The 24,962-nt window shown below is 37.3% G+C and overlaps 4 protein-coding genes across 6 annotated transcripts in view; 2 read left to right on the top strand and 2 right to left on the bottom strand.

The window, feature by feature from the left end:
- LOC107752060 (arrestin-C-like) overlaps window positions 1-6,423 on the top strand; it is a 6,883-nt gene extending 460 nt beyond the window's left edge. Inside the window, exons 2-12 of the mRNA XM_016567911.1 lie at window positions 897-976; window positions 2,294-2,327; window positions 3,891-3,951; window positions 4,101-4,145; window positions 4,232-4,425; window positions 4,506-4,565; window positions 4,654-4,730; window positions 4,819-4,954; window positions 5,059-5,143; window positions 5,989-6,061; window positions 6,256-6,423. Of these exons, the coding sequence (XP_016423397.1) occupies window positions 897-976; window positions 2,294-2,327; window positions 3,891-3,951; window positions 4,101-4,145; window positions 4,232-4,425; window positions 4,506-4,565; window positions 4,654-4,730; window positions 4,819-4,954; window positions 5,059-5,143; window positions 5,989-6,061; window positions 6,256-6,421 (1,011 nt within the window). The 3' untranslated portion in view covers window positions 6,422-6,423. The remainder of the gene's footprint in view (window positions 1-896; window positions 977-2,293; window positions 2,328-3,890; window positions 3,952-4,100; window positions 4,146-4,231; window positions 4,426-4,505; window positions 4,566-4,653; window positions 4,731-4,818; window positions 4,955-5,058; window positions 5,144-5,988; window positions 6,062-6,255) is intronic.
- A 589-nt stretch (window positions 6,424-7,012) lies between these two features.
- Window positions 7,013-10,122, top strand: LOC107751988 (NF-kappa-B-repressing factor-like). The gene is made up of 3 exons (XM_016567807.1): window positions 7,013-7,296; window positions 7,478-7,602; window positions 7,830-10,122. The coding sequence occupies exons 1-3, from the start codon at window positions 7,070-7,072 to the stop codon at window positions 10,007-10,009; spliced, it is 2,532 nt and encodes an 843-aa protein (XP_016423293.1). The 5' UTR covers window positions 7,013-7,069; the 3' UTR covers window positions 10,010-10,122.
- A 584-nt stretch (window positions 10,123-10,706) lies between these two features.
- LOC107751989 (ubiquitin-conjugating enzyme E2 A) lies at window positions 10,707-15,182 on the bottom strand. The gene is made up of 6 exons (XM_016567808.1): window positions 14,951-15,182; window positions 14,651-14,731; window positions 14,232-14,257; window positions 13,262-13,351; window positions 13,028-13,116; window positions 10,707-11,760 (listed from the first exon to the last, which is right to left on the bottom strand). The coding sequence occupies exons 1-6, from the start codon at window positions 14,992-14,994 to the stop codon at window positions 11,632-11,634; spliced, it is 459 nt and encodes a 152-aa protein (XP_016423294.1). The 5' UTR covers window positions 14,995-15,182; the 3' UTR covers window positions 10,707-11,631.
- Window positions 15,183-15,572: 390 nt separating this feature from the next.
- On the bottom strand, window positions 15,573-22,994 carry LOC107752085 (uncharacterized). Of its 3 annotated transcripts, XM_016567943.1 has the most exons (16): window positions 22,809-22,994; window positions 21,984-22,095; window positions 21,492-21,705; window positions 21,060-21,202; window positions 19,721-19,880; window positions 19,576-19,631; window positions 19,294-19,484; window positions 19,105-19,215; window positions 18,877-19,017; window positions 18,616-18,723; window positions 18,375-18,533; window positions 16,804-17,398; window positions 16,636-16,699; window positions 16,376-16,551; window positions 16,181-16,269; window positions 15,573-16,080 (listed from the first exon to the last, which is right to left on the bottom strand). In XM_016567943.1, exons 1-16 carry the CDS (start codon window positions 22,992-22,994, stop codon window positions 15,988-15,990), a joined length of 2,598 nt encoding a protein of 865 aa, XP_016423429.1. In that variant the 3' UTR covers window positions 15,573-15,987. The 3 variants fall into 3 exon arrangements, with proteins under 3 accessions (XP_016423429.1, XP_016423426.1, XP_016423428.1); XM_016567940.1 differs by having other exon boundaries at window positions 15,573-16,269; XM_016567942.1 differs by having other exon boundaries at window positions 15,573-16,269; window positions 19,294-19,443; window positions 19,550-19,631.
- Window positions 22,995-24,962: the final 1,968 nt, after the last annotated feature.

Consider the following 24,962-nt stretch of genomic DNA (forward strand, 5'->3'; position numbering starts at 1 on the left):
TATATATATATAGACAAGCATCTGCATCTGAATAACTTCAGCATTAATGCAAATGCATTTTGACCTTTTTGACCTCCACCTTTGTAGGTGTGATTGGTAGACCTCTTTGCTAAGCCAGCCAGCACTATTAGAGTTATTGAATAGAAAATGGGTTTCTCACTGTGAATTTTAGGTAAGTTATGTCTGTTTATCACAAAGAAATGTTGAGTGTAGAGTATTGGTTAGTGCAAATACTGTAGTAACAGCCAACCAGCTGTTTGTAGTACTATATGCCAGGGTCACAAATCCCCCTGAGGGTACAATGACAATGTTCCTCTAACTGCTTTTGAAGAAGCCTATGTTCTAAAATAGTTTGACACCCACCTCATTCCCTCAAAACCCAAGAAGATTAATACCAAGAAAACCATTTACGAATTTATTACACCAACAGGAACAATGTGAGCAGGAGTTTTAAAGCTGAATTTACTTTGATGGCTGTCCATGCTGCTCATCCTGTTAGAATGAACATGCTGTATGTTATGAAGCTTTAGGAGCAGTTATTATTGTTATTCTGGCCTCATGACTTGGAAAGTGATGCCACGGTGAGGACATGCCCTAAATGGAAACATGCTATGTTGGAGGTGGAGCTCTGCACACAGACAAGAGATGCAAGCGTATTTTTACAGCCAACCAAATGACTCTGAGGCTGACACTCTCATTCATACATGTACTCCTCAATAGCTAATCCCTCCAAGTCCAATTCAGTGTCTATTTTTATACATATTGTAGCCAGAAAAAGGTGACTACTAATCAACTAATAGGATTGGGAGCGAAATGAACATTTTATAACGTAGCCAAAGAGAGGGAGGAGAGTTTGCACTATAAAGGCGGACGAGACAAACTGGGAAACACACTAGGAAACTAACAACACCAGCTACAGAACGGTGCTCACGTGCAACAGCCAAGAACAAAGCAGAGGACACCCTCCCAAAACCAGGTAAGATCTGGACTGTAATCACACTGAAAAAAACGCATAGACTTTGAGGTGAAAGTGAAAGAGTTCAGGACAGCTGTTGATTTGGATTCTGTTTATATGAGGTTGTTCAATGTGAAGATTAGCATTTCTGTTCGCTATAGGAAGATCGAAATGTGGCATAGTATTTGTACACTCTCAAAAAAAAAAAAAATACAAAAGCTGTCACTAGGATGGTACCCTTTCAAAAGGTACACATTTGTGCCTTATTAACACCCAAAGGGTGAACTCTAGTACATCTGTAGAGTAAATGCATATATTAGTATCTAAATAGTGCATTTTATTACCCTTTGAAATGGTACTGCCACAGTGACAGCTTTTGTACCTTTTTTTCTGAGAGTGTACTTAAATACAAAGATAACAAGATGCTATCATCTAGACAAGACACCAAGGAGCATCAGTTGTTTGCATATTCAAGAATATCCATTGTCGATCATGAAAATCTAAATATATGATGCTTAGACTTTGCATCTTGATTGCACTTGAGAAAAGATTGTGATCATTGTGTTTTGTTATCATTTCTGTAGCACAACAAAAAGTTTAATATTCGTTTAATTTTATTACTTTTGAACCACACAAGCAAATCAATAGAAAAATAGTGTGATTTTTTAAAAAGAGCATGATGGATAAATGGATAAATGCAGGCCATATAAGTGTATTATATTTCATGTGATTTATTTGTACTCATTTACACATGAATAGTAATTAATTCATCTTATTTATTGGGATGCTCCAGCTCACAATTTGAAATATTTATTTTTAAATATTTCCCATGCAGGCCATGCAGTCCCACATTTTAAAAGAATTTAACTTCACTTCTGTTAAAATATTTTATGCACATTTTTATGATATATTTAGCAAAGTACCACTCATTTTGCATCCATTTTAATAAGTGACAAAGTTGACTAAACACTTTTCAGACATAGTGCTTCAATATTCAAGTACATGGCAGTTCTTTAAAAATATCATTGATGTTTTGGCTCCTTGAAGGTTTGAAACGGTTGGCCTCATTCACAGAGACACATTAGAAATAGATAAATGCTAATCCTGAGTGCGGCTTCGGTGGAGGATTATGAAGCAGTCTATCGTTATGCTAATCTCCTTTTACCTGATTAGCCCTAGTGGATTGAAACCTTAGCAGGACAACATACAAACATGAATGGTTTTCCAAACACTGTTCTCAATTCAGGGAAGGATGTTGGCACTTTTAATGTTGCTAAATCAAAAGACTGCCCTCTACTGGCACATTTTACACTCCAACCTTTTCACTTCTCATTTCAGAAAGCTTCAGCTGATTTTCCAGAACCATGACAAAGTAAGTTTTTGCACATTAATTTATTCCAAGAATGTATAAATACTTGAAATATTAGACATTAAATCATTTAAAACATCATAATCAACATTTAATAGGCATTTAAGACCATGATTCCTCTGTATCCTAAAGACTATTCAATATTTTATTCATATTTATGACACCTCTCTAGATTAAGCAGCCTTCATGTAATGCTCCTACACCCTGTTCATTAGCAGTATTAAATCTGTAGAAGTCTTTTTGGTCTTCAATCCTAGTGGATTAGCAGATTATAAAAAATCCCTTTTAGAGTGGATTGACAGAATTACCACAAGAGTTTAAAAGTAACAGTGCAAAGTTTAGCATATGCAGATGACTAATCACCTCATGGAGACTAACATTTTAAAAGCATGCAAAAGCAACAGATATAGAACTCTCATAATGATTATAAGTGATTATAATATCAAGACGTTATGTTTCTACAGAGTTTACAAGAAGACTAGTGGCAATGGTTCGGTAAGGCTCCTTTTATATTGCTTATACATCCCCTTACTTGTCATCTGCTCCACGTGCACATGCTCTCAACCAGGATTGCCAGATCTGAGCAATAAAACTAGCCCAGTGACCCTAGCCCAAACATCAAAACTCAAAACATGCCACTCCAATACCTAAAATAGATATTTTACAGTCACTGTTATGCATTACAACACGATTTGAAATCACTATATAGGCTAGTAGTAATCATAAAAACTATCTGTTTTCATAAAGGACCTCACAGTAGTTCAGTGGCTCCAATCCCTCACAAAACTCATCATCTGTAGCACTGTTAGGTAGCACCTCCCAACATTTACTCAGTGTCTGGTATCATAGCGGGCAAACATGGATTTGACTCCAGTTAAAGAATCATGCACAGGATGAGTGTTTCCAATAACACTGCCATTTATTCCAGACAAGCAGCAACATCTATTAAATTATATAAGGCACATTGAGGTAGAGTACCCGTTACGTTGTGGTCTGTAACAACAAATAATACAATGCAATTACAATGTAGAATGAGAATTATTGAGTACAGATTTACACAATGCAAATCACTAAAACTGGAACCATAGTAACAAATACACACTCAATTATCAAATATAGATATAAATATCAAATGGAAGCGATAAAGAAACATTCTTAAATATATTATCTCAACCTCACATCGTGTTAGGGGTGTTAAATACCCAAATTTACATGTGTAAACAGTCCGCTCATGCTCGTTAGCTCTTAAGGCTAATATAATAGGTTAATATAATAGATTTTGGTTCCGGAACGGACTTTCTGACAAGCACAGTTTTATCATTAGTAGAATATAAAATAGGTAAAATATATCAATTTAGGCATTTCAGTCAAATATAATTTATGCAACATGTCGAACCTTTGCATTTTATGCAATATGTCAAGCTGCCTGGGAAAACAACAACCCCCTGGAACAGTTTAAAAATAGCCACGTTCCGCAGGAAAACCGCAGACTTGGCAACCCTGCTCGCAACATATTTATAAGACACAAGCACACATGATAATCAACTCAGTAATCATTTATTACAGTTATGCCTTTATTTGGGGAGAAGAGACTTTGTGGACCATGTGGAACGTATTGACCCAGTTGGTACGTTCTAGGCTACTTTACGTTGAAAAAATATTATTCCCTAACATTGTGGGAAGTTTTTACTTCTACTTTTTTTAATTAAATGTATATATGTATATCTATACACACTACACTTTTCTAGTTCAAAAGACTTGTAATTTCCCTCTCAGATGGGGTGCTCAAGATTGATCCTTCAGCTCTTAATGGAAGGAAGGGTATGATTTAATGTAATACGCTGTCAATATGAACATTTGTCATTAATTTAAATCATTTAGACAATCTAAATTATTTATTTTTTTAGTGTGGGTACAGCTTGCATGTGCCTTCCGCTATGGCAGAGAGGATCTGGATGTGATTGGAATTTCCTTCAGAAAAGACATCTGGATAAAGCGCATTCAGATGTATCCCTTTGAGGGAACCAAGCCCCCAAACACACCAATGCAGGATGCGCTTTTGAAGAAAGCTGGAGACCAAGGACATCCCTTCACTTTTGATGTAAATTCACAATTATGCATTAAGAATTGAGAAAACAATCAAGGACATCCTTCATTTGTGTCTCTCCTGTTCTGTCTCAGATTCCAGTACATCTCCCATGCTCAGTGTCCCTTCAACCAGCACCAGAGGACGCCGGGAAGGTACAGTAGCAGAAATACATGAACATACACAAATACACTCACAAACAGAAAACTGTTTCTCTAATATGTAACATGTTTACTCTTACAGCCTTGCGGGGTTGACTATGAAGTCAAAGCATATATTGCAAATGAAGAAGACGAGATAGATGAAAAAGTTGACAAGAAGTATGTACTGCTCCATTTTAACATAAAGATACTCACAAACGAAATGAATAAAGTTTTATTCTGATTCCAATATTTCTACCAATAATAGGGACACTTGCCGTTTGATTATACGTAAAATCCAGTATGCACAAAATGAGCTAGCAGCCGGACCCAAAACCGATCTCAACAAACAGTTTATCACTGCAGACAAACCAATTCACGTGGAGGCCTCCATGGAGAAAGAGGTACAGTGTATTAAATACCTGTTGTAGATAATTTATGAAATTGGGATGTTTTCATCATATGCAGTTCTGCATTCACTGTTCACTGTTGATTTCTCACCCTTCAGCTCTACTATCACGGAGATCCCATTCCTATCAAAGTTAAAGTGAATAATGAGACCAGTAAAGTAGTGAAGAAAATCAAAATCAGTAGTAAGTATTTTTATTATTCATTTTAATAAACAAAACAGCCAGTATTCATCCACTCACGCAATGTAAAAGTGATATATACGATTTTTACATATATACAATCAGCACAAAAAAAAAAAAAACTATAGAAACCCTTATAGAATTTGTAATGGTTTTAATGGTTATAATGGGAATTGTATTGGATTTAATGGAAAATTTAATGGTCCCTTTGGGTCTCTATTGGTAATTTGTTGCCTTCTATTGATGGCATGTTAAGACTATTAATTCCTAATGGAATAAGACCCAAAACACAGTGTCAGGTCTAGTAATAAAACCAGCCCAAAGGTCAATTTCACAGGAAAACCACAAACTTGGCAACTCTGCTACTGGTGGAAACCATTTGGTAATGATTTTAATGGCTTACAGTTTATAGATTGTAATGTGGTATTTGTAGTGGAATCCATTAGAAGTTCTGTGATGGTTTCTATTGCTCTGTAAAAGCAAGATGGAGGAGCCCGTCTGCTTTCTGCTTAAGGTTAACTTATATATGCCACGTTTCTCTATTAGTGTAGCGGTAGCCAAATACTTACCTTGTGACTTGACATTATTTAGCAAAGCCAAATGTATCTCAGTATCGTTATATATTTCGCTTTCTTGATTTGTTGCATAAGGGGGGTGTGGACGGACAATGTGGTCGAAGCGCGTGTTTGTTTTGGTCTGAGATGATGTAGTGGTCCCGTGCGACATCTAGTGGTTACAAAGCGTATATAGAACCTTTGAATGAAAGAATGATTCATTACTGCTTTTAAGTAGAAGTTTGTTTTTCCCACAATGATCCAGAATAAACTTTAGCTCATTGTATGTTTCAGTTCAGCAAATTACAGATGTACTGCTGTACTCATCGGACAAATACCACAAATGTGTCCTGAATGAAGAATTTGGGTGAGTGCTTCACATCACATTTGTGAATTTGACTGAGAATTTGTAGTATAATTTTTGTAGCACATTTAATAAATGATGTTAAACTGATCAGTCAAATAATATAATAATTTTACACATTTTTCATGTGTTTAAAAAAAACTTCAAGCTTGATTTTGATTGTTCTTGAGAGGTGAACAAACCCCTTTTTGTAACAGGGACCAAATTAATGCGAACTCCACCTTTGAGAAGGAATATAGAGTCACTCCTCTGCTTGCCAATAACAAAGAGAAACGTGGCCTTGCATTGGATGGCAAACTGAAAGATGAAGACACCAACCTGGCTTCTTCAACAATGTCAGTTAATCTTTATTACAGCAATTGAATATGTCCTTAAATAGGTAGTTGGAAAATGTAAAAGTCATCTGCATTAGACAGATCTTCTGGCGCATCCCAATGACATCTGTAGCCTACATCGTCGCGTAATTCACCTTAAAAGCGCATTAGCATGACAAAGCGGCGATGAAGAACCGTTTGAGAGAATGAAGATGCTACTGCGTCACTTTCAGTTTAATCCCATTGAAACTATTGGTTAGCTTAACCATAAGGGAGAATAACAAACGTGTTCCGAAGTGCATGTTTGACGAACGCTGTACTTTAAAGAGTTGCGGTTGTGCTATTCAAAATACAATTATGTCCGAGAGATATCGCTCAAATTGCTGTAAATCTGTAGGACAGACTGTTGCGAGGTCTGTACTCGTGTTGTCAAATGTCACAGTAAATATGCTGGGCAAATACAGATCAGAGAATATTGTTTTGTTAAGTTTGTTTCGCAAACCACTCAGTAAAACTCAGCATCTGACTCTATACTTAAATAGCAATTGCGTGATTGTTATAGGCATTAGCTAGTTTACATATTCTGTTCTGCATCGGGTGTATTATAATTTTATTGGGCCGTGTGAACTTCCCAGCATACACTGCGCGCACTACGTTGTTTCCGGTTAGCTACTGGCTAGTATCGTCAGACACCGGGATGATCAGACCTCATTCAACGGGCCCGTGTGTTTTAAGTAAACCCGCTGGTCTTCGTTATTGGAACTGTAATATCGATGATTGCCGTCAGCAGTACGAGAGTGACAAGCATTGGTCCGCTAGACGTCAGTTCATTGTGAAACACATTGAAGAGTACGAGGGAAATGCTCTTGATAAGCTACTGGCCCTGTCGATGGTCTGGGTCAACCATGTTTTCCTGGGATGCAGGTGAGAATTGGGCTGTTTAACTAATTTTGGCGGGAGTTTGAGTGAATACTAATATCACAAAAGTCCTGGGCAAAGTTTATTTTGTGTCATATTTATACAGACCATCTTAATTGCAAAGTTATACATTAGTAATGCCAACCAAAGCATGTTGTCAACAATATGACTGTTCTTTTTTGGGCAGGTATGGCTCCCAACTGATGCACAAGGTGCTTGAGATGGCAGAAGGGATTGATGTTGGCAAAATGCCCTCATATGAACTAGTTCCAAACGTTGAAGCAAAAAAGAGGCTATATTCATCTGATGGAAGTAAGTCTATCAATGCTTGAACTCAATCTATCTGCCTGTTTATCGACCAGTCAGTCTTCCTATCCATCTACCTATCCATATATCACAGCATTGAAAAGTTATTCTGTGGGTGTTTTGCATCAAATATATAAAATGTAAATATTTTATTCAGCATTTAAACAAAATAACATTGAGTAATCATTTGCATGTAAATGGATATTTTAATCATATTTGATTTCATATCTCAGGTGAAGAGCCCATGAGGAAGATGCCTTTGTCAAAATTCACATCCAGACCTCGATTTGAACCAGTACACTTTGTAAGTGGCGGAAGCAGTGGCAGTCGAATTGGAGAAACTGACGAAAAAGAAAACGAGAAGGAGCGCAGGAGGGGTGAGATGAATGACGTAAGACAAAGGGAACCAGATCATCAACCGTATAATGGTAACCGGTATGGTTATGATTTTTTGCCTGAGCACAGAAGTAAGGACGTTGCCTCGGGTGGCACAAGTGGGCTTGGCTATGGCAGCAGAGGGTCCACCCCGAACTTCATGGGCAAGGTGCAACAGGAGTACACCGCTAGATATGAGGCGCATACTGCCAGACAATCGGACTCATTCTCACATGCAGGCCGAGCTAATGGATACGGAAGTGCTGGACGGTCTGGAGCCTGGGATAGCGGACGGCGTGGACTGGGATTTGGACACCAGGATAGACCGACGTCCAACAAGGCTTTCAGCAGGTTATACGACGGTCCAAGCAGAGGCGGCTCTGGCCTTCTCCCAACACCCTCACTGCTGTTATCTATCCCCACATCAACAATTGACGAAAAACAGAGGCTGATTACCAGAGTATCATCGGCCGTTGCCATTACCCTGAGAGATCCTGCGTTCATGAGTGGACCAGACATGCCAAACTACAATTTCATACTCAGCCGCAGCATTCAGGCTTGCAAGACGAACCCAGAGTACATCTATGTTAATTTAAGAGATATTCCACCCGCTGACCTTCCTAAAAACAGAAAAGTACCCTCTGAAGGATATGCATGTGAACTTAGGTGTCAGTCTGTGTACCTTGCCACAGGGTACTCTGGAAGCAAAAACGGTGCCAGAGACCGAGCGTCAGAACAGGCCGTCAAGCTGTTCATGAGGCCGGTGGAAATTCGTGTCCTGCAACGGCTGTACAAGCATACTTACGTTAATGACATGGTGGTGTGCCAGGTTAACACTCCAAACCCAATCCTCCCCCCACCTCTTCGCAACCCCGAGGACAAGCCACTCCCTAGTACCAAGGGCCAGTATGAGCCTGACCGAAGCAAACACTGGACAGAATTTGTAATCATGGAGAATGCACATGATGCCATCTGTATACTCAACAACTCGGCTGCGTTCAACCGCATGAAAGTTGATTACACTTTTGACCCGGTTCCCAACAGCAATTTATGGCTCTGTAGTGTGTATTTACAGGACGAGCTGGTGGCACAAGCCAGAGGGACCAAGAAGAGCTCAAAACATGCAGCGGCAGAGGTGGCAGTAAGGAAGTTGCGAATGAACCAGGCTGCTCGTCAACAAGAGCAGCAACAGCAGCAGAATTTTTCTGGAGGCAACCACACTACAGACCAGCCTGGCAGTCGCTACGCCCAGCAAAGCAACAAGAAAGCACAGCTAGGTGAATTGGTCATCCTTGAAAACTCTGATAACGCTATTTGCATAATAAATGACACTGCTCAATTTAATAAAGTGCTTGCTGACTACAAGTTTACGGTTCTGCCAGACCATCGCTGGAGGTGTGAAGTTTACCTCGATGGTCAGTATGTGGCTGCTGGCCTTGGACCCAAAAAGACAGTGAAGCACATTGCAGCAGAGGAGGCCCTCGCCACACTTCGGCGCACACAAGCTGTGGTGAAGTCCAACCTCAGGAAAGAGGGCCATGTGGATGCAATTTCCCGAAATCAAATCATGGCTCATTCTGGAGAGGAATCCATGCGGCAGGAGATCAAGGAGGACAACATTGGTAACCAGCTACTCCGTAAGATGGGCTGGACAGGAGGTGGTTTGGGTAGAGAAGGAGAGGGCATTGCTGAACCCATCAAGGTCAAAGAGCAGTTTACCAGGGAAGGACTCGGTATGGACATGGACAGGCACAGTAATCAGCTAACTAAGCGTGATATTGAGGAAATAATTCGGAATTATGCGAGTTCAGACCGTCAAGATGACCTGCGCTTCTCCACAGAGCTTAACAATGAAGAGCGCAGGCAGATACACCAAGTATCCCAAAGATATGGGCTGCGCAGCAAATCATACGGACAGAGCCGACAGCGCTTCCTCGTGGTTAGCCGCAGAGTTCAGAAGGAACAGCTGATTGGTCAGCTATTGCAGGAGGGGCAGGTGGGACGATATGAACTGGTGAAACCTCAGGCTTCACAATGACTAGGCTCAGCAGGCCTCTGAGAAACCAACAGATGACCATTAATAAAAGCGAAGTGGTGTTACTTGTTACTTTTCCTTTAATTTGTTTCCGAAGATTGTAAAATATTTTTTTTTTAAAGCCTGGAAAACTTGTCAGTTCTCAATGACTACAGTGTGTACCCTTTGCCTCTCTTTACCATGTATTTCTGTACACTTTGTCCAGATTTGTCATAGGTTAGCTCAAGACCATATGATGAACACATGTTACCAACTTAACTTTTGTCATATATATCCTGTGAATTATATTTATTGATATGGATGTTAGTAGTGGGGCCTTATGGCAGCATGTGCTCTTCTCTGAAATGACATTCCATTTTATGTTTTCACAATGGACAAGATATCATTCACTCAGTCTTTCATCTGTTGTAACACTTGAAATATAAAAATATAATTTAAGTAATTACAAAACAGTATTTTTTTTTTTGTCATTTTCTGGTTGTTGATTGTAGAATTCAATATTTATCTCAACCTTAAATCTTTCAACTCCCTGTCTGGCAAATGCCTGAACAGCAATCCCTGTAAAGTTTGCTATTGCGAATACTGTCAACCAGTCTGCTTGTACTGACACATTAAATTTAGTCTGGTCATTGTTCATTTTCTAGCTCATTTAATGAAATGTAAATGCTTATCTTTGTTAAAGAACAAACCATAGAGTTAATTTTACTGTTTATTTACAAGAATTGAGAAAATGTACAGTTTCTTACATGGGTTACTAGTGCAAATCCGACACTCTTGGTAAATTAGAAAAATGAAGATTAGCTTAAATGGATACTGCATGACAGCATCACATCCATATGTTTGGAGAAGCAAAATAAACGGCACTTTAATGGAACTTAAGAAAACAAGCAAAATAATGCATCTGGGGTGCAAGACACAAAATAATATTGTGGGACAGACAGATCACTGTGTACCTTCGAACAATTACTGCTGACAAACTGGCACATAGTGTCAATAGGCAACACATGAACTGCTTAATTAAAAGAACAAAGCACTTGCACTTGATAAAAAAGGGCCAATTCCAACATTTGGTACATTACAATTTTCAAGCTGGTTTTAAAAGGTCAGGTTTTCCAAGTGCAGTTATAAAGGCATGTTTCTGAAACATCTAAGCTTTCCGTACAAGACAATATATCATCCATCTTTAATGTTCTTGCAGTTTAATTTGGAACTCTGAAAGACACATTAAGCGACATTCGGTATGACACTTTTGCAGAGACTCAAAAGAAATCACTCTCAACCAACATGTTAATACCCAAAATGAAATCAGCCCACAGTGTAGGAGCAACTTATAAAACCAAAGAAATAAGATGACAAAAATGAGAACAGGCCAAATAAAAGCAAGTAACCCTAGCAACAATATTTTGTAAAACTAAGGTTCATCCTCATCTAGGATCAGGTTCTGCATGAAGAGGGAGACCACAACACAACATCACTCTAATCCTGCAACAGCTACAGAACAGACAATTCCACAGAGTACATGGAGAATGATTCAAAACATGATGTGTTTTATTTTATTCTTAGCAAGGGGGTTTTCCTCTTGTTGGCGAGGCGGACTATTGTTCATATGTGAACTGTAAGGAGGGTCAACAGTCACGCCAGCTTTGTTCCACAATGGCCGACACACGCTTCTCATACTCTCTCTTGTTTTCCTGATACAGCTGAGCTGCCTGGCTGTTGGCAGGGCTGTTTGGGTTCGGCTCATCCAGTAAAGACTGACAATGAAAGGCATGTTAACAACCTGAATAATGTCCTCACATTTTTACAGTACTATCAAAAAGGCATAAAGAAGAGTTTCAAGCAAAAATCATGCTAATTAAAACATTTAGTTTCAGGTTCCTACACATTTTCCAATTTCAAAATTCCATACTTTTCCAGACTCAAAAAAGGTTTCTCTGTAGATTTTCAGACAATATTATGAAAAATAAATTAAGGGTGTAACGATTAAAGGTCAAATTCACAATATGAATTTACAATATGATACTCTCCAACTACTACAAACCAGTGTTGTCATAGTACCGAAATTTCAGTAGTCGGTACCAATAAAATTTCACTTGTTTTCGGTACAAAAGCAAAAATATTTGTAGCATGTAGTCTAAAAATATTTTTCAATTAATTAAACATTGCTTTATAAAGGTCAAGTGAAAAGTTTGTAATAAAATTAATAAACAAATGTATTATATAGAACAAGTGGCAAGTCTATAAGTTATCTATCTATTTTTTTGCCCCATCCACTGCTATGGTTATCACCAAGACAATCATTGCAATTTCAGATTCAGTCCCGCATTTAAATAGTCTGCACTCTTGCAAAAACTCCAGTTATAATCAATGAATACATCTACACTGCACAATGAATCTCTTATTTTCATTTTGTTGGTTATAATGAAACCACACAAAACTTTAAGTGTGTGCTGAATAAAAACTCCATCATTCTGAGCAGTATTGAGAGTATTCTCACTAACTTAAACACGTCTGACTGGCCAGAGCGATCACACGTACCACCTTTCCTGCAGAATGGCTGGTATCATTACATTTTTAAAATTTCAGTATTGACTTTGTAGTGTAGTAGTAGTGGAACTGTTGACAGCACTAATGAAGAAAAATTCAATTTGAATGTTTGTTTTAATTACTTATAAGACATACAAATTTGTTTCTTTAATTATAAAAAAGTGCTTTTCATTGCAAAATGATCCATCAGGAATGGAGTGAGACAAAAAATCTGCCAAGCACAGGGCAATGGTGACACCTGAATAGAAATAATAATAAAATAACTTTTTTTTTTTAGAAATTCTCAATTTTATACTGTAGGAAACAGAGTGGGGCAACAGTCTGGAAACACAAACATTTATCCATATTGTTTTCTTTTTTCCATACTTATCCAGAGATTTAAAAATACTAAAAGAAAATTTTATACTTTTCCATACTGTGTTTGAACCCTGTAGTTTGTGCAAAAAAGCAGAAATAAGTGCAGACATATCATACCTGTATTGAGGTTAAAATTGAGGAAACATCATATGTTGGACTCCAGCGATTCTGAAGAATATCCAAACATATACTACCATCTGCATAAACTGAACAAAGAAATACAATTATATTTTATGGTCCACTGACACTTAATTCTTGCAATGTGATATATGTACACACTTACACTTAAGGAATCTAATATGCAAAGATTTTATAAATGCAATAATAGGATTTTATCAATGTAAAACTTACCATTAGGGTGAAACATTTTGGAGACAAACCGGACTGTAGGAGGTTTGTTTGGATATTCTTCTGTAAATTCTATTGTTAGTTTGAAAGTTCCTATGACAAGCAGAAAAAGAAAATATGAAGCAAAAACCATTTTCCACATGTAAACAAAAAGAACCATACCATGCCAAATACCATTACACAATTATACAGTGGCACATTTAATCGGTTGTCGTTATTTGGAACCCAAAGCTCAACCCTTATTCAGCAGTCAGTGTGGTTTACATTAAGGTTTACATTATGACATATTAATCTGATCAAAAGTGACAGTGAAGACATTTATAATGTTACTCACTTTGAATAAAAATAATTTTAAAAAGTACTATAATTTTACGTAATATTTTTAAAATACAGCATTATACAAAGGTTTGGGGCCAGTAAGTTTTTAATAAAAAGAAATTGATACTTTTAGTCAGCAAGATCACATTAAATTGACCAAATGTGGCAGTAAAGACTGCCACATTTTGTCACATTGTAAAGACCTAAATACATTGTTACAAAAAAATTTTACTTCAAATGAATGCTGTTTTTTATTTATTTATATTCATCCAAAAAAACAAAAACTACATATTAAGCAGCACAACTGTTAGCACTGATAATAGAGACATGTTTCATGAGCAGCAAATCAGCATATGAAAATGACATCTGCAGGATCGTATGAAACTGACTGTAGTAATGACTGTTGAAAATTCAGCATTGCCATCACAGAAATAAATGACATTTTACAATATATTAAAATAGAAAAGTCATTATAAATAGTAATAATATTTTGCGGTGTTAACTGTACAAATCAAATAAATGCAACCTAGGTGAGCAAAAATCTTTTTTTCTTAAATGAAACAAAATCTTTGAAGCCATTTCTCCAATTACCACATTAAAACTGAAAAAAATATATCAAAATAAACATATAACAGCTTGTGTTTTCTTGACTTACCATCTTCAAAGGGTGTTCCTTCAGGGCTGTAGGCAGAAGAAATGGGTCAACATGTCAGGTTACACAGAACACTTGGCATGACAGCAAGAAACAAAGCCAAAAACACTGGCCAATGTGCAACAGACCTGTGCATTACTATAATCCAAAAATAACAAAGTACACAGTCTACGGATATGACATTATAACCTGTTTCCAACACAACACAGCTCTATTCAGGACACTGTCTGTCACTTCAACGATCAAATAACCAGCACCTCTTATGGGGGACCATTGGCCATCTGGCCTATTTAAAACTGCTTACATTACCGCTAACAAGCTAGATGTCATCTTACAGACCTCGAATAGTCTGAGACAAACAAAATTGTCAGTGTGTTCTGTTTACTGCTCATCGCTGTCAAAAAAAGACAAATGATACAAACCCAAAAATGACAGCGTTCCAGACCATGATGTTGTTTTCCGACGGGGCTCCGCTAACTCCTGCTGGTGGATCCTCCTGGAGACTGAAAAACAAGTTACCCGGAGAAGTTACATTACATATACTACACCTACACCACGACAACACTAAATACCGCACACATGACATCCAAATACATGATCGGAGAGGGATAATGACGTTAATAAATGGCTATTGTGGGGGGGAAAGTCGCCATGTTAAAGCCCGAAAGCAGCCGGTGTTCAAAACGCTACCAAGGGCCTTTAGCATTTTGTGTGCCGCTTACCGTTTAAAATCTCTCATCAGACGCCGTCTTGCTGGGGTTGACATGGTTTAATTGGATAGCCAAGACGTAAACATAAGGTATCGACGTTGTTACTTTGAATCAGGATCAATTCTTTTAGTTCAACAGACGTCGGTTTCGTCGATTCAGTTAAATATCGATGTTAGCCGTTCGCTCGCTAGTATCCTCCTTCTCCTGCCTGTTCTCTCTAGTCGGTCTCTCTGGGACTGGACCATACCAACATAAAGTGGGGGAGAAGCAACTGTGCGATTAAATAAAAGTGAGCTCTTTCACACAACTGTAAACCTATTCGTGGTTTATCATTAGAACATATTATGTGTGACTGGCTTTATTAATTCGAGTGATTTTGATTAATAAGAAAAACAGATATGGTTAAAGCCGTTTAAAGAAAAACCTTCAAACACGTACAGTTGTAGCAACCTAGCATAGTTACGTCATGGGTTTGACAGACGTGGTAAGTACAGGAGCAAACATTTAATATTGTAACTTGAAGTGGAGTACGAAAAATATGTGTCAACAGTGTTAACTCAATAGTATTTTTTCTTATAATACGAATTGCTAAGGTGCAAGAAATTAAATGACTCGAAATTAATAGTAAAATATATTTATTGTCATTATTATTATTCGAATACATTCCTCACAGATCGACCCAGTATGGATTAAGTCTTGTTGTAAAATTTTGATCAGTATCACAATGATTTTATCTATTTTGTCCTGAGTAACCTGTGCTGTTTATTAAAATAGAAAATCAGTTCTTCACAGTGTACAATTTTAAGGTACAAAACAAAAAGTGAACTTACATATAGTGATATTTAAAATATATATATATGAGTTTAAAATTTACACCCAAGATATTGTAACATTGTTGAAGTGAAACATAATTACAGTGTATTTGTTAAAATGCTAAATTTAACAGAGGTTAGCATTTTTGTTAAGTAAAAATATCAGTGTTCATGCTTGTCAAAGCATGAACATTAAAAAACATTAGACAGATTACAATAAAAAATATCTTCTTTCTATTAGGAAACAAAATCCTTAACTGTTAGATTAGCCATTGAACCGAAGGCAGGCTCTCCAGGCAGGAACTCCCCTAGAAGGTATGGCAGCAGCATCTATGGACATACACACACACACAAAGAATTTAAATGTTAATCTGGATATACGTTTCAAAATGGATTTTAACTTCATAACAATCTTAGCTAGAGTCCTCACATAAACCAGTTTCTTGTTTTCCTCTGTGTCCTGGAAGATCTTGAACAAAGTTTCAACATCAGTCTTCTTGAGGATTAAAGAGTTTGAATCTAAAACCACCACAACAATTACTGCATATTGGTAAGGATGAAAGAATCATTAAAAAAATGAGAGGGTCTAGGTCTTTACCAAGGCATGGGAAAATATTGCACATACATTTTGAATTTATAAGCTGCAAAGCCTTCTCCTTGGTCGCGTGTTTCTCCTCACTGTCACGTGGCGGCTGGATGGGCACATTTCCCTCTGGCCATACATTCTCCCGGAAATTGTCAATGTAGGATGCAATCTGAGCTTCAGTGGGATGCATCCTTTTTAAAAAGTTGTTTATTTTCCTGCATGGGAGGAAAGCTTATGCTTATCTCCTCATACTGTTAAATATATTTGGTGTTTGAATAGATATGAAATGGGATACTTACTTTTTTACCAAAAGCTGGACTGCTTTTAGAATGGCATCAACAATGTTAATGAGGACTGAGTTACCTGAAGATGGTAAAGACAAACATTGAATGGCAAAGAAAATCAGTTTTTAGTTTCAGTTCTTGGTGATCATAAAAGCCAAACAGGACAAGGAAGTTACATCATACCAGTTATTTCCTTAAGTAACTCAAATATGGCTTTGGTAGCCTCGACTTGCTCCCAGTTGGTCTGGGGCTCGTTTTTCTGAGCCTGTGGCTGATTTGCCATCTCTTCCTTGAGCTGTCCAGTTTTCTCTTTTACTTTGAACTTTTGTGATCCATTTGACTTTTTGTGAGTTAACTTTTCTTTTTTGTTTGTTTTCCCCCCAGACTGAATTCTTCTAAAGCCGTCATCTGAGTCAGACTCTACGCCTTCAGTATGGTTCATGACTGAGCTTGAGATATCATTGGAGTGTCCTGAAGGACTGACTAATTTTGACCTATTAACAAAGACATCGAAACTTTCAGCAAGACTCTCCTGTCCATCTGAAACCACATCCTGTTCATCAGAGGTCTGATCTTCCATATCCGGTTCTCTATTTCTGAAGGTTTCAGTCTCTTCACGAGGGTTACAAAACCTAACGTTTGTAGCTATTGGCCCTTCTACAATGCCCTCCTTTGGCTCTTCATCTGTGTCGATGCAGGCTGGCTGTGCTGTTGGTCCACTGTGATGTCCTGAGGCTCCTGCTTCATCAAGCTTATCCTCTCCTCTGGGGTTATGGGACTGGGAAAAAACATAGTATCACCAGAGGGTGGCAGTATTCTCAATAATTTACCTTGTGCTGAAGCTAAAGGTATACTGTATGTCTACTGTAAATCAACAAACTTTAGCTCTTTTGATAAGACATCAAATCTTGATGTATATATATATTGATCCAAATATATTAAATATTGATCAAAAGTTTGGGGTTGGTAACAGCATGAACATTTTTTAATCTTAATTATTCCAAACTTTTGACCTGTAGTGTATGCTGTAAATCAACTAAATTTAGCTCTATTTGGACAAGATTTCAAATCTTGCTGTATTTTTATTGATCCAAATATATGAAATATTTATATAAATACACTACCGTTCAAATGTTTTAAAAGAAGTCTCTCATGCTCACCAAGGCTGGATTTATTTTTTATCAAAAATATAGTTAAGACAGTAATATTGTGAAATGTTATTACAAAATATTATTACAATTTAAAATAACTGTTTCTATTTTAATTTATTTCAAAATTTAATTTATTCATTTGCTGGCAAAGCTGAATTTTCAGCAGCCATTACTCCAGTGTCACATAACACTTCAGAAATCATTCTAATATGCTGATTTGCTGCTCAAGAAACATTAACTATTATTAATGTTGAAAACAGTTGTGCTGGCTAATATTTTCTTTTTTGTACCTTTGTTCAATTAATGCATCCATGCGGAGTAAAAGTATAGTAGTAGTAATTTATTTTTATTGCCATGTCAGCATCTAAGTCTATCTTCACAACAAAAACTAAGTTGGAATAATACAAGTTACATAAACACAAAATTAAAAACAAATAAACACAAAAATACAGCAGTTAAAATGATGCAAGATTTTTTTAATTGAGTAAAAGAATGAATTCATTTTGAAAAAAATCTTACTGACCCTAAACTTTTAAACAGTAGTGTTTCATCAGTTTCATCATCAGATTTCTATTAAGCTATTGACCTAAAATCTGTTTTTACCTCATCCTCATCTTGGCCAGGAGTAAGAAAGCTTGCAAGTCCATTCAGAAAACTCCAGACACCTCCCTTATGTTCCTTATTACTCAGCAGCTGTACAATGGGACACAAGAACTGGAATACAGGCTGAGTGTCACCAAGTTGTGCATCAGAAACCAGCTCCTGACGGGAAATGAGAGGAAAACATTGCCAGGTATTTATTTCTACTTCTTTAATTCTAGATAGTGCGTGTGTGACAGCTTACTTGCAAAAAGTGCTCCAAGGCTGATCTAACTTCTTCTGCGTATGCACCATCAAGATCCTTCTTTGTTTTCTCTACTATTGCAGATACAGAGGGTAAAGTTGAACTATCCTTAAAAATAACAGCAAAAAGAGAAGAAAAAAAAAGATTTTAAAGCAAGCAGCTACATACATAAATCAATAATAAATAATGAGTAAAATATAAATGACTATAATACAAAATAGTCTGGGTTTCGATAGAACAGATGCATTGAAGATTCCTCACCATTTCCTCTCTCACTTGCCAGAGGCTGTGGAAATGAAGTATATCTGATTGGGTCTTTTTCACATCCCAGTTGAGATTCTCAGGGTTATTTCTCTCCTCCAGGTGAACCGTGAAACACAGCTCTTCATTTTCCTTCTGAACCTAAGACAATGTTTTTTTTTTTTTAATTATTCAACTCAACTTAGCTTGCACGTTGTTTAGCTTTCTTTGTTTTAAAATATGCCTCACATTTGTAACACGGACTGCCCACTTCCCCACCCGCCACATCTCATAGGAAAGCTTAAACTCCATCATATCCTCTTGGACATTTGTTGTTAGGTAAACATCCGTTTCACTGTCCTTTTAAAAGAAAGCACAGCCAAACTTAGTTGTACTGAAAAGCTTTGTAAATGAATTTAATATGCACATTTTCCATACATAATCCGAGTCCATGCAGCTTTTAATGGAGCCCTCTCTGCTGCTTGCACCATCATCTTCAATAACAGCAGATCTTCGTGACGATAAAGCCCTCTGTAAAAGCTCTTGCTCCTTCTTATGTTTTTTCTTTTTGGCTTTCTTTGACTTGACCTTATCAACAAATTTAGAAAATCGTTCTTTGATCCTATTGCCTGCTTAAATAACAGTGAAAAAAGTCATTAAATTACACTTTATTACATTATTAATTTACACTTACTAAAATGAAAGAGAAAGATACATCACCCTTCTTCTTTTCTTTTCTGTCTTCAGACTGAGCATCCTCTGCTTCATCTGTCAATCTGTGGAATTTGTGGAAACCAGAACGAGGCCACCAAATGAGATTAATATGATAAGTATGCTTAAACTATATGTTTTTGAGATGACTTACACTTGTGCTTCTTCACTTCCCACGGAAGATGGTGTGCCTTCCCTATCTGAGTTTAGCAGGTCTACTGTTGAGCTTTTAGAGGTTACTCTATCCAGCTGCAAAACCACCATCTGATTCAGGTTGTCTGGATTACAGAGGCATGTCACAAGCACATCAAGAGCTAGAGATGGACAACAGGAGTAACAAAGAATCAGTGCATTAGTAGAAAATACACAATACAATTAGAACAGTACAAAAAATTACTTAAACATTACTATTCAAAGGTTTGGGGTCTGCTCTACTTCTAAAATAATTCTGGGTAACACTTTACAATAAGGTTCCCTTAGTTAATGTTAGTTAATGTATTAATGAACATAAACAAACAATGAACAATACATTTATTACAGTATTTATTCATCTTTGTTCATGATAGTTAATGAAAATACAGTTATTCGTTGTTAGTTCATGTTAATTCACAGTGCATTAACTAATGTTTACAAGCACAGCTTTTTATTTTAATAATGCATTAGTAAATGCTGAAATTAACGTTAACTAAGATTAATAAATGCTGTAGAAGTATTGTTCATTCTTAGTTCATGTTAACTAAAGTAGTTAACTAATGTTAACTAATTAACCTTATTGTAAAGTGTTACCGAATTCTGAAACAAATGTATCACAGTTTCCTCAAAAATATTAAGCAGCACACGTTTTCAACATTGATAATAAAAGGAAATGTTTCTTGATCACAAAATCAGCATATTAGAATTGAAGTAATGATGCTGAAGATTCAGCTTTGCATCATAGGAATAAATTGCACTTTACAGTTTTAAATTGTAATAATATTTCACATTATTTTTTACTGCATTTTTTATCAGATAAGTGCAGCCTTGAAGAGAATATGTTAAGAAAGACAGTAAAGGTTTTGTAAAAGACAATTTAGAAGGACCAACAATCATGATTTGGTATACAAAAAAAAACATATTGATTAAAAAAAATCTTATTGATTTACAATTAATTCTATAAAATAAATTTCATTTTGAATTTATATTAAATATGATGTTGGAGGCAGTTAGAGAAATAATTCACTCTTTGTCGCCATAACCATTGTGGACAAAGGCAAGATCAGTTGTACTGACATCCATGAGTACTGACGCACACAAAAATGAAGATGAACAAGTTTGTAGAAAGTGACATGTTGAGACAAGCCTTAAAGCATTGAGTGGCAAAGTAACATTTGTTTCAGAGATACTGTCCTAAACATAATGAATGCTACAAATGTTGATGCCAGACAGCTGATGAATGTTCTGATCATTAGAAAGATCATTAGAAATTATTTAGCACAAAGCTCAGTAGGACTAACCTTTTGTAGCAACAATCTCAATTAGGACACACCGGTAGAGTTTTGCTTCCCAAAGGTACTCAGGAAAAAGGTTTTGCACCAGAGCTTCAGAGAAGGTTCTGAGGACTGCCATCTCCTCAGATCTTGAACCGAACACTGGAGAACTGAAACAGGTAAACAAATAAACAAGACAGTTTTCATAATGACTCATTTTACTAGCAGTATTCCTGGAACTGCATCAGGTGATCAGTCATAGGTTAGGATAGAAAGTCCATGAGTTTTGGCAGAAATTCTTTGATTTTAAAACATGAGCTCAAGAATCATAAGGCCCAGTTGCTGTGCTGATAGAAAAGGAAGAAAAATAATGAAAAGATAGTGATGTCACTCATGTCATAATATTATACAATATTCTGAGAATAAATGAGGCATAATGACACAGACAAACTTGCTCACCCATCTGACTGCTTTGCATTACGCAGGTGCTGAGTGAAGATCCTAATACAACCCACACTGGTAACAGACAGATCGAAGTTCATTGCCTTGCAAATGACTCTCTCGACAACCAGGTTAAACTCCCTCTGTAGTGTCCTATGAAGGGGCTGACTGTCGCCAAATTCTGGGACCGTGTACCACGGCTGGACCAGGTGAGCATAGGCACATTTAAAGACTACAAAAACATAAATAAATAAATTTAATCATGCACAACTGCAATGATCTCCTTGTAAAACCATGTATGTCTCTTTTGGTGAGGAAATTAACAGGGTATAAATGCCACACAAACCTATGAAACATTACCATATTATCTGATCCTCAGCTTCCTGTTCTATGTCATGTTTACAACAAATTTCATGGTCATGTCAAGAAATTTCCTTTAGTCACTATCTCCAGACATGCTTGAGAGGCACAATGGGGGTGAAGCTTGCGAACAACAAAATTATTATTTACCCTGGAGAAGTGACCTCTGTACATTTGGATATTGCATTGTCTGAGACACAGTTTGTCCAGTTCTGGTAGCATCAATCTCATCAGTGACACCAACATGGTGACCTTTCTTTGTCTGAAACAGGAGGATTAAGGTGCAAGGGATTAAACTCCAGTAATTTAACTGATATCAGAGTCATGAATACAGAAATTAGGTCACTTAGTAAGAGCTTTTGCTTTCTGGAAGACCCTGTGTACAGAAATAAGGAACAAAACGTAATCTGATGATTTATTTGGACATGAAAACTAATTCTGCTATGTAGCCTACTATAGTAATAATGTGTCCAAATGCTTCCCACAGTTCTGCCTAAAAGTTGACTTAATTGTTATGTATCCATTTACAATAACCATTACAGGTATGTATTCAATTGCACTGCTGGAAAATCCGACTTAGGCTAGAAGTTTTGTTTTGGGACACAGACAATGGTTTCTAGCTGGTCTGAGACTGCAATGGTTATTTACATTGTGTAAGCTGCAAGACCATAAGACTAGCAAGAAACCAGCTACCAGCTGGTCAGTCCAGTCCAGTTCAACAGGTTTTTGGAACATGACAGTTGGTCAACCATTTAATGACCAGCTTGAACCAGCTAATGGAAACTTTTTGTTCCAAAACATAGTTAGTAGTTTAATTAGATTTTCCAACAGGACAGTGTCAACCACTCTATACACATGTTCAAAGTAAGAATAAGAATAAAAATAAGAATAGTTCGGCAGAAATATTATTCTTAATGTTCTCAAGTCACCTACGTTAAAATATGCAGGAACGCCGGATTAATCTATAATTGTTACCTGTCGTTCTGTTTCTTCAGATGTATCATCCGTCTGAGTGCTTGTTTCACGGTCTTGCTTTTTGAAAGGGAAATTTAAAAAAAAGCATAAGAAACAAAAGAAGGCTTGTGTCCATATTTGTCCAAACTCTGAGAAGTACCAAACAAGTACAAATATAATGGCGACGAAGCACCGCCAAGTGTGCATTGTTAAAAAGGTCCAGGTTCAGAAAGAAATTCTTTTGCATTAGATTGCTTAATTCGTCCACTTAAACGCAACACATTATCCCTCTCCTCTGCTTTCATCCAGACAGACGAGACTCGTACTGAATGCAGAAACGGAAGGTAAGTGTTTATGGTTTGAGGAACTTGCGATTGTAATGTGATCGTGCACTTGAAGGTGTAGCATTTTGCCCTCCATAGAGCTTCTGCTTAATCTTTACTATAATCTGCTTTCTGTAGTAGCCTAGGTAATACATGTATGGTGCAGCTCAACAGTAATTTCATAAACAAATCGTTATCGTTCACTTTTACTTTACTATAAAGAAAGTAAAGCACCAACCATGCGATAATATCAAGCATATGGTGAAGTACTTTCTCATTTGTCTTTCTTCAACCATCGCCGCAGGGTGGCACATGTTGAGTAGCCTACATTTCATCGAGGGAGTGTTTTAAAGGCTTGTTTGTGTTTATGGGGTGCAGTGTAACGTGTTCTTGCTTCGTTTTTCGTCAAAACGATCGGTTCTGGTTCTATGAAGTCCGTCCCTCAGAAATACGCAATGGGCTCAGATTGGTTAGCTGGCCCAATGTGTTGTGATTCGCTAACCTCCTAGTGCACGTTGTCCGAAAACGTCACGCCCCCTTGCCATTACGGGTAGGCTAGTATGGCATTACATCTCTGCCACAATTCTGCGCGCGAAAGATCATATTTTGAGGCGCAAAAGTGCGTTTTGCACGCGCGCGAACTGAGTCTGGTGGAGAAAATGTTTGTCTCGCAAAGAAGAAAATATTTTGAGCGCACGAAAATAAATTTTGCATTTAAAATTAGTTTTTGGATTTGTGCAGACCTTCTCTTTTGCGCGTGCAACGTTTCACTAGCTTGCTCCCTTAATGCCCGCCCAGAGCCCTCAGTTAGTGTTGGGTCGTTCTTGAACGATTCGTTCGTTTTGAACGAATCTTTAATGTGACTCGGGAAGAACGAGTCGTCTCGGGGAGTGATTCGTTCAGTCGCGCATGCGCAACATCCTATAGGTTCTGTACTGGAATTAGTCAAGTAGTTCACCTGGTTCAAGTCTTCGGGTTTTTCCGAGTCGTTCGTTCATCACGTGACAGCCCCATAAGCTTTAACCAATGCAGTCGAGTCGGTAAAATGATCCGAACTTCTCATCACTACCCTCAGTGCTCTCTAAATTAGTGTTGGGTCGTTCTTGAAAGATTCGTTCATTTAATGTGACTCGGGAAGAACGAGTCGTCTCGGGGAGTGATTCGTTCAGTCGCGCATGCGCAACATCCTTTAGGTTCTTTCTTGGAATTAGTCAAGTAGTTCACCTGTTTCGAGTGTTCGGGTTTTTCAGAGTCATTCGTTCATCACGTGACAGCCCCATAAGTTTAACCAATGCAGTCTGAGCCGGAAAGAGAATTGATTAGTTCATCTCTCGAGTCTTCGGGTTTTTCGAGTCGTACATTCATCACGTGACAGACCCATAAGCTTTAACCAATGCAGTCTGAGCCAGAAAGAGACTTCATAATAGTAACCAACTCTTTATTACCTTTGTTACAACATTCAGTGTTATGGAAAAGAACCATAATGACAGAAATTCACACATTTATAAACTGTAAGAAGTAAAAAGCAACAATTTGAGACCAGAAACGCATCACGTAACTGTAAGAGTAAATAATAATTATAATAATGATGATGATGATAATAATAATAATAATAACTATGCACCCGTTTGTAAGGAAGCTTGTAAATTAACTAATTTCTTTATCCAATGCTGTCACGTCACGTGACAAAAGAACGAACGATTCAAAGGAATCGAGAGATGAACTAATCAATTTTTTTTCCGGCTCAGACTGCATTGGTTAGGTTTATGGGGCTGTCACGTTGATGAACGAACGACTCAAACCCCAAGACTTGTCAGATAAGAGGTGGTGAGCTAATCATAGACTGAAGACC

Source organism: Sinocyclocheilus rhinocerous, unplaced genomic scaffold (assembly GCF_001515625.1).
Source record: "Sinocyclocheilus rhinocerous isolate Xijiao unplaced genomic scaffold, SAMN03320098_v1.1 scaffold662, whole genome shotgun sequence".
Taxonomy (NCBI): domain Eukaryota; kingdom Metazoa; phylum Chordata; class Actinopteri; order Cypriniformes; family Cyprinidae; genus Sinocyclocheilus; species Sinocyclocheilus rhinocerous.

What these genes read in the sequence shown, in the direction of transcription:
- LOC107751988 (XM_016567807.1), top strand. Translation starts at nt 7,070, where the DNA reads ATGATCAGACCTCATTCAACGGGCCCGTGTGTTTTAAGTAAACCCGCT. An exon ending in CATGTTTTCCTGGGATGCAG is followed by an intron (nt 7,297 to 7,477) that starts GTGAGAATTGGG and finishes TTTTTTGGGCAG; the next exon opens with GTATGGCTCCCAACTGATGC. An exon ending in GCTATATTCATCTGATGGAA is followed by an intron (nt 7,603 to 7,829) that starts GTAAGTCTATCA and finishes TTCATATCTCAG; the next exon opens with GTGAAGAGCCCATGAGGAAG.
- LOC107751989 (XM_016567808.1), bottom strand. Translation starts at nt 14,994, where the DNA reads ATGTCAACCCCAGCAAGACGGCGTCTGATGAGAGATTTTAAACG. An exon ending in CAAAATGTTTCACCCTAATG is followed by an intron (nt 13,117 to 13,261) that starts GTAAGTTTTACA and finishes TTCTTTGTTCAG; the next exon opens with TTTATGCAGATGGTAGTATA. An exon ending in CAATTTTAACCTCAATACAG is followed by an intron (nt 11,761 to 13,027) that starts GTATGATATGTC and finishes TTTCATTGTCAG; the next exon opens with TCTTTACTGGATGAGCCGAA.
- LOC107752085 (XM_016567940.1), bottom strand. Translation starts at nt 22,994, where the DNA reads ATGCACACTTGGCGGTGCTTCGTCGCCATTATATTTGTACTTGTTTGG. An exon ending in CAGAAAAGAAAAGAAGAAGG is followed by an intron (nt 19,485 to 19,575) that starts GTGATGTATCTT and finishes TTATTTAAGCAG; the next exon opens with GCAATAGGATCAAAGAACGA. An exon ending in GGGCAGTCCGTGTTACAAAT is followed by an intron (nt 19,018 to 19,104) that starts GTGAGGCATATT and finishes ACATTGTCTTAG; the next exon opens with GTTCAGAAGGAAAATGAAGA.